The sequence below is a fragment of the Echinops telfairi genome, unplaced genomic scaffold (assembly GCF_000313985.2).
Source record: "Echinops telfairi isolate 266 unplaced genomic scaffold, ASM31398v2 ScPeMD7_1713;HRSCAF=2227, whole genome shotgun sequence".
Classification (NCBI taxonomy): Eukaryota; Metazoa; Chordata; class Mammalia; order Afrosoricida; family Tenrecidae; genus Echinops; species Echinops telfairi.
The window spans coordinates 18,788,008-18,796,735 of record NW_022105611.1 but is presented as its reverse complement, the minus strand read 5'-3'; the positions used below and the strand labels follow the sequence as shown (position 1 = coordinate 18,796,735).

Below are 8,728 nucleotides of genomic sequence, written 5' to 3'. Positions count from 1 at the left end.
TGGTACATGTTATCAGGTGAGACCAGACCCTGGAAAAGGAAATCAGGCTGACAGGATCAGCGAGGTGAATTGACACAATGCTGCAACAACGGGGGCTCACACCTAACAATTGTGAGGATGGCCCAGGATGGGCAATGTTTCTTTTGCTTCCTTTGAGTTGGAACTGACGAAAAGGCACCTCAGGACAACAAAAGTGACCTTGGACAAGCCCTTTCTCCTTTGGAGTTTTAATTAGTTCACAGTTAAACAAGAGAGTGGACAAACATACCTGTGCGCGCGCGCGTGTGTGTGTGTGTGTGTGCGCATTCGCACACATGTTGATCGGTGCTGTCGAGTTGGTTTGGAGTCATAGCAGCGCTATGGATGTAGACCAGGAGGAAACAGCTTGGTCGGCACCATCCTCACAATTGTTCTTCCGTTTGATTCCACTGTTGCAGCCACTGCCTCAATCCATCTCGTGGCTTCCTCCTTTTCGCTCCCCCCCACTTCGCCAGGCATGATGTCCTTACACATATACATACATAATAAACATACTGAGGGCTTCAAATAGCTCTTTAAAAGATACTTTAAAAATTCCACAAAAGCCCCAAGTTTGTTAATACATTTTATTATTATTATTATTTTTGGCAAGGAAACCTGGAGTTACTCTTCCACACCCCCCTACCTTCACCCCCACTCCCAGCCTTGACTGTGATGCTATCCCGGGAAATTTGAGGCTGCGATACCAGTCCACAGAGGAAGGAGCAATAGACGTGCGCGGGCGTGGGGAGAACCAGAGATGCAGCCGAGTGGCTGTTGGGGCCGGGCCAGGGCTGGCCGAGCAGGCGATGTGGTCAGACAAGCAGAGACAGGTCCTACGCTATGGCTGGGACCGGGGGAAAGGGGGCGGTGCGACTACTCGGCGGGGGGCGGGGCCTCTAGGGGAGCCCGGCCCAGGGGGCGGGTCCCACCCGGCGGGTCCCACCCCTTCCGGACCAACCGCCAATCCAAACGGCCGGGGCCCGCAAGCCCCGCCCAGTCCGGGCCTCCCGCGCCTGCTCACCGCTCCGGAGGGTCCGGCGGGCGGTCTTCTTCTTGTGGCCCCTGCACGCGTGTCCTTGGGCCTGGCTCGCGCCGCCGCAGTCGCTCTGCCTGGGCGCCAGCCGTTTCCCGGGGCTTTGGTGTCGACGTGGAGGGCCTGCTCCGCGCTCCCCGCGGGATCGCCCGACGCCCAGCGCTGCTCCGAGAGAGACCCAGGAGCCCGGTCCCGCGCAGGTGAGCGGGCGATGGGAGACGATTGAAAATGGGACAGGTTCAGCCGCAGCATCTGGGCTTAGGGGATCCGGGCTTAGGGGAATGTTGAGTCCCAACCATCCGGTCTCCTGGGATCTTAAACAGAGCCCGAGGATTTGGGGCAGTTGTATTTTTATTTTCTCCCTGGAAGCCAGCCGTACGTAACCTTAGAGCTAGCATTTTAGAACGAGGGGGAGGGACCGGGAAAGTCCTTCTCAGACAGGGGCCCCGTGGACAACAGCAGTTGCGCCCTGGGGAGACCCCTCCAACTAGACAGGGTCCGTGGACAGCGGAAAGAGCCATGAATTGGGACTCTGGACCTTGGACCTGGACCCAGGATTGATTGGCTGCTGACTTCGTGACCTGTCCATTCCCTCCCTCTGTTTGCCAGAGGTTTCCCCTGGGGGACAAAGAGGGGTGTTGGGCTCTCCACAAGCCCTTTAAACGCAAACATGGGTGTGTGGTATACACCGAGCTCCCAGAGGTGAGGCCGTGCCTCTAGTATTTTGTCATTGCAAAGCCGGGGCCCCGGCCAGCCCGTGGTCGGTGTTGGTTTAGTACTAGTTAGGGGTCAATGAATGAAGACAGGAACGCTTTCTCCTGGATTCAGTGGTGGTTGCCTGCTGGGCTGGGTCAGCTGGACGCTGTTGTTATTAAAACCTGGTGTTTCCTCCATATTACAATGCAAGAAACTAAAGTTTAGAGATAAAATAACTGGCCGATAAGTGTCAAAGTCAAGAGAGCAGGCACGATGGAGCAGCCGTGAGACACTTGAATTCTTTACTAGTAGGAACCGCTCCCAAATGGACAGCTAGCAGATTCTTCTAGACCCCCAGGCCCCAGGAGATGATTTCTATGACACAGTTCGCTGAAGTCACCATTTGCGTTTCCGCAGGTCGCCGACATGATCAGGTCAACAACAGCGCTGTTTAACCAAGTGTTCTAGGGGCAGCAGATCATGTGAGGTCTGGAACATTCATTAAGCACACAGATTTCCATGTTCTCCGCCTACATAATGCTTCCGGTGAAGAGTTAGTCTCGGGAACTCCCAGGGCCAGTTGTACCCTGCCCTACAGGGTCACGGCGAGTTTATGTTGTTTCAAAGTTTATGAAGCACTTTCGAGTGGTTCTTCATACTTACCCTTTGAGGTAAGTGTTATTGACCACATTTTAGAAGTGAGACATCCAAACCCCAGATGAAATGACTAGTGAAGGGCTGTCTCCTAATAAGAAGTGGACCTGGAACTTTAGTCAGCACCCTAAGACAAGTTATGCTTCCTGTTTGGTCCTCTCCCCTCCCCACTTCCTGTCTTTGTTTTTTCCTAGTTCTTCTTGCTCACTCCCTGCCCATTCTTCCTTCCACTCTTACCACCCAGGGAATCCCTGTTTAGAGATTAACCACTAATCATGTGTTGACTGTTGATGAATAGTGTTCGTTGGTATTAGCTCCTAATTGAAGTGTTCACTTAGAAAAGGGGAATCACCCCCAGGGTTGGAAAAATACAAAACAGAAAAACAACAACAACAAAAACAACTACCTGTCATGGAGTCAGTTCCAATTCACGCTGACCCTACAGGACAGAGTCGAAGTGCCCCTGTGGGTTTCTGAGAATAAACCTTTATGGGAGTAAAAGGCCTTTCTTTCTCCCATCTGAGGGGTAAAGAGGAATGTCAATGTTTTTGAGAAGGGCAGTTGTAATTCTTATCACCCTTGCTTATAGGATCAAGAGATAAAACTGCAGTATTCTCTGATAATCTGATTGAAAGAGCCCCTACCCCTTTATAAAAAATCTGATTGAAAATAACAAGTTGTCATACTATGTATATCTCAGGTTTTATAAAAGCCACGTTCTAATTTTGTTCTCCCAACCACGCCATTGAATCATGTAGATCAGACTCCTGGAACATCGAGGACCTAAATAATGTGGTCAAGCCTGTGTTGGCTTGGGGACAGATCTTTACTTAGAAGCAAACCTGATCCGCCCTGGCAGGATAGCCTGAACTGTGGGCACAGGGTCAGCTGTGGAGCAGACAATCCACTCTTGCTTTTCCCTTGATTCTGTAGGTGGCTATAAAGGGAGGCCACGTACTCAACCCTCACCCCCCACCCCCGCGAGAGTGAGCCAGGGGGTTCTTATCTCTCTCTTAAGGTAGGGGCATACCGTACTCCAGTATAAGCTGACCCGAATGTCGGCTGAGGCACCTAATTTTACCACAAAAACTGCATAAAGATGTGCTGAAAAACTTGGCTTGTACACGAGTATATACGGTACCTAGGCTGTTGTGAATTTCTTTCTTCCTGTTAACGGTCACTATGAGTTGGCATCGACTTGCTGGCAGTGAGTTTGGGTTTTTGGTTTGATGCAACCTTCCTCTTTTGTTCATCGCCCACACTGCCCCAGAGTTCAGTCTAAATGGATACTTGGTCATGCCATTCTAGCCTCAGAACCCTCGAGGTGGCTCCCTGTTAAGGGACAAATGACCTTACTTCATAAGACATCAAAGTCTCCTAACATGTGACTCTGCCGAGCCTGCCAGCTCCTACGTGCTACGTCACCGCAGTCGTACTGAGCTCCATGTAGCCCCACAGCTCATCGTGCCCCTGGCTAGCCCACTCTTCAGTATAAGATTCAGCTTAGTCAACAAACACTTACTGAGCGCTTCTGATGTACCAAGAAGCCCGATGGTCACAATAGAGTGCTCAGCTGCTGACCAAAAGGTCAGTAGCGTGGACTCACCAGCTGCTTCTCAGGAGAGCGATGTGGCAATGTCTTTCTTTCTTTTTTTTTTTTTAAATAAAAAAAATCCTTTTCTTGGGGGCTCATACAACTCTTATCACAATCCATCCATCCATCCATCGTGTCAAGCACATTTGTACATTTGCTGCCATCATCATTCTCAAAACATTTACTTTCTACTTGAGCCCTTGATATCAGCTCCTCATTTCACATGCCCCCAATTGACTCTTGATAATTTATAAATTTTTATTATTTTATCATGTCTTACACTGTCTGATGTCTCCTTTCACCCACTTTTCTGTTGTCCCGACCCCCAGGGAGGAGGTTATATGTAGATCCTTGTAATCAGTTCCTCCTTTCTACCCCACCTTCCCTCCACCCTCCCTGTATTGCCACTCTCACCTCTGGTCCTGAGGGGTTCATCTGTCCTGGATTCCCTGTGTTTCCAGTTCCTAACTGTATCAGTGTACATCCTCTGGTCCAGCCGGATTTGTAAGGTAGGATTGGGATCATGATATTGGGGAGGAGAGGGGAGGAGGAAGCATTAAAGAACTAGAGGAAAGTTGTATGTTTCATCGTTGCTACACTGCACCCTGACTGGCTCGTCTCCTCCTCGTGACCCTTCTGTAAGGGGATGTCCAGTGGACTACAGTTGGACTTTGGATCCCCACTCTGCACTCCCCCTCATTCACAATGATAGGATTTTTTGTTTTTTGATGCCTGGTACCAAATCCCTTCAACACCTTGTGATCACACAGGCTGGTGTGCTTCTTCCATGTGGGCGTGGCAATGTATTTCTGTAATGATTTACAGCCGTGCAAACCCTATGGGAATGTTCTACTCTGATATAAGGTGCTATCAACTCAATTAAAAAAAAAAAAGAAAAGCCCTCCTTTCCATTGAGTCGGTTCTGACTCAGCCACCTGGAGGACAGGGTAGAGATACCCTTTGGGTTTCCGAGACCAAAAGTCACTCTTTATAGAAGTAGAAAGCCTCATCTTTCCCCTGTAGAGTGGCTGGTGCTTTCGAACTGCTGACCTTGCAGTTAGCTACCCAATGTAGAACTACTGTGCCACAAAGGCTCCTAATCAACTCAACAGTAGTGGGCTTTACCTTTTTTTTTTTTATTTAAGTTTTCATATACTTTATCTCTGAGAAACAAAAAGAAATAAAATCTTCCTACCTGAGTTTCCAACCTGAGAACATTTTTTTTGAGAACATTTTACACTCTGCACTTCACCCATGGGTGCCCCACAAGAATGACTCTGTGCTTTAAGAAGACATCAGCACCTTGAACCCAGAGCCATGTTGGTGTTACTGGATGCCCATTGGCCCCTGGGAGGGGCTCTTTCCATTAGTGGCACACAGACAGTTGAGCACCAGCCATGAGTCTCCTCTTCTGCTAGGGTAGCATGCCCTAGCTCTGTCTGGAAAGGGCCCTGGTTGGCACAGGCAAGGTATGGAGGGGCCCAGGTGGTGCCAGGAAGGCTTGGAAGGTGAAATGAGGGTGTAAGTAGTGAAACATGAGAACTGGACAGCTCGCGAGGTTAGGCAGGAGGTGCTAGGGTCTCACCCTTCTAAGATTAAAGGCTGAATCAGGTCTGGGTTCAACAAGAGGCCAGTCCACGTGGAAGTCATAGACGTGTGTGTGTGTGTGTGTGTGTGTGTGTGTGTGTGTGTGTGTGTGTGTGTGTGTGGTGGGGGGTACCTTAGGGGCAAGTCTTCCTGGGTGCTGGGGAATCGGCAGCTCCGAGGGGTGGGCCGGCAGGGGAAATGTGACGTATACTGGTGCAGAAGAGCCTGGGAGGCTATGATACCTTGTTGAGGAGGGAACTGACCCAGCAGGTCCAAGGCTTGAGGAGAGGCATCAGGCAGCATCTCTTCCAGGGGCTCAGGTGACTGCTCCCTCAAGGAGATCTTGTAGTTGGGCAGCTCAGTGATCTCCGGTCAGACTTGAGGGCTCGGAGTGCCCACGATACGAAGCACACAACAGAGCTGTTTTATGTCATTTTCCCCAGGGAACAGAGGAGACCCATTCAACAGTTCTCCCATGGTGCAGCCCACAGAACTGAGCTCGGTGAGGGAGCGAGCTGTGTGTCCTGCAGGAGAAGAGCAGCCCAGGCAGAGGGTGGAAGTGAAGGAGACAGAAGCTGACTTGCCTTAGTTATTTCCCTCTTCTCAGAAAGTTCCCTACGGCTTTGAGCTCTATGTGTTCTTGTGCTTACCGTGAAAGTAGCACCGAGGGCTCCAGAGTTGTCATAAATGTGTGTGTCTGTCTCCCTCACTAGGATGGGTTTCTTGAGGGCAGGGACTTCTGATTCTTTTCTGTCTCCTCTGCACTGAGTTCTCAAGAAACATTTATTGACCGAATAAGGCCTTGGGCGCCTAGTTATTACAGCCCGATGCCTTTCACAGAGTCTGTGTAAGATGGGACTTGGAGGGCACATGGTTTGGGGAGGTCAAAGGAATTCCAAACCCGGGTCTGTGCGTCATTGGCTTGATTCCCTTTTGGGGCCTCTGAGAAGTGATTTTCTTTCTTAAAAAGTACCTAAAAAGGAACATCTTCAACAGGAGTGCAGGCTAACTCACCTGTAAAATAATGGATTCAGTAAAACAAAAGTCTTCAGAGCTGAATTTGTAAGAAAGTAAGAGAAATCTTTTGGGGCTTAAGAACCAAGAGCAGACTGAAAACCAGAGTAGTCCTTCCTGTGATCTGGCCTCCGCTACCCTGAGCAGAGTCTGCTGGTCTCTGTGACCTGAAGCTGGGCATGAGCAGGCCTGCCCTCGCAGCACCTGGGCCCTGGGCACCCTGGGCTTGCACTGCAGCCGAACAGGTTCTGCATGAAGCTTGATCCCTTGAAAGCCTATACCCTCTGACATCGCAAGGGGACACGGAAGCTTGCCTCAGCCTAGTTTCTAGTACAGGGGTGTGTTAGTCTGGGTACTTTAGGGAAACAAATGCACAGAAACTCATGTATAAGAGAGAGTTTTATATAAAGGGTAAGTGCACATCAAGAAAACATCCCAACCCAATGCTGCCCAAGCCCACAAGTCCAACATTAGCTCATATGTCCAACACCAATCCACAAAGTCCTCCTCCATCTCACAAAACACACACTATGACACCGACTGCAGGAGGAAAGCCGAATCAGTGAACGTGTAAGCATCTCAGCGCTGGCAGGGGTCTCCACACAGCTGCATCGGGCTAGGTCCATGTGGCTTCTCTCAGGAATGTCATGCAGGAAGTGAGCCTTGCCAGCTGAAGCAGGGAACTGGCTAAGGCAGCTGCACCCTGGTCTGACCATCAGAAAGCAAGAGACCAGAGAACTAGAAAGGCCAGGATCACCGAGCCATTTATCCCTCTGCCCTTCAATTAACCCCAAGTGTTTATCAGCCAGGTTGGCACAATAAACTAACTACCTCAAGGGGAAACACTTTCCCTTGTGAATTCCTAGCCACAGGCATTCCCTCTATGGATTTGTGTTCATATTTCCATGTCCAGAATGGTCTAGAAACCCCAAACCAAGAATCTGGAGACCCAAAGCCCATCTGTGGACAGTTGGACAGCCCCTCACAGAAGTGTCACAGGAAGGAACAAGTCAGCCAGGGTGTAGTATAGCACCGACAAAACACACAACATTCCTCCAGTTCTTGAATGCATTACTTGCCCCCTCCCCCCCATTCAGCCTTAAAAATCATGATCCTTGTTCTACCTTAAAAATCTGCCTAGACCAGAGCATGTACACTGGTACAGATAAGAGCTCTCGACACATGGACTCCAGGACAGATCAACCCCTCAGGAACAGTAATGGGAGTAGCAATACTGTGAGGGGAGAAGGGGGAGAAAGGGGGAACTGATAGAAATGAATGGCCTATTAACACCCCCCTGGGGGTGGGGACAAACAACAGAAATGTGGGTGAAAGGAAACAGTGGACGGTGTAAGATATGAAAATAATAATAATTTATAATTATCAGGGGTCCACAAGGGTGGAGGAGGGAGGGCAAAAAAAGGAGCTGATACCGAGGGCTTGAGTAGAAAGAAAAAGCTTTAAAAATGATGATGGCAACATATGTACAAATGTGTTTGATACAATTGATGTATGGATGGTTATAAGAGCTGTAAGCCCCCAATAAAATGACTTAAAAAAAGAACCACTCCAGGCTGGTACTACGCCTGGAGGGCTTGGCAGAAGCCAGTGCCGACCCTCGGGGGTGACACAGGCTCCCAGAGCTCCTGCAGAAGCAGGTGACTGGTCTCTAAATGAGACTGTGCTCTGCTCGCCTTGTGCCACCACTGTGATCCTGGCTGACTAAAGGAGACATTTGAATCCTCTGTGCCTCTGGTGCGATTTGCAGAGGTGAGGTTTTGTGTGCAACCTGATGTCGGGGGATGGACACATACTTAGCTGCCTCTTGTCCTTACAGAGGCCATGGAAGACGTGACGCCGTGCTCCCTCAGCCGCCCTCTGTTCCAGCAGGAAGAGAAGAACGGGGTCACCTACAGGATCCCAGCCCTGCTCTACGTGCCCCCTGCCAGCACCTTCCTGGCCTTTGCAGAGAAACGCTCCACCGCCAGGGATGAGGATGCACTCCACCTGGTGCTGCGGAGAGGGTTGAGGACCGGGCACTTAGTACAGGTGACTCTCGGCTCCCCGCTGTCTGGGCCTTTGCCTATCAGTGCTGGAGAGGAGGAGGGGAATGCAGGGGAAACAAAAAA

General features: G+C 50.2%; 1 protein-coding gene across 1 annotated transcript in view; it reads left to right on the top strand.

Annotated features, from left to right (window-relative positions):
- Positions 1 to 1,171: 1,171 nt before the first annotated feature.
- NEU3 (neuraminidase 3) overlaps positions 1,172 to 8,728 on the top strand; it is a 19,588-nt gene continuing 12,031 nt past the window's right edge. The window contains 2 exon segments of the mRNA XM_045293182.1: positions 1,172 to 1,254; positions 8,437 to 8,648. Coding sequence (XP_045149117.1) covers positions 8,442 to 8,648 — 207 coding nt within the window. The 5' untranslated portion in view covers positions 1,172 to 1,254; positions 8,437 to 8,441.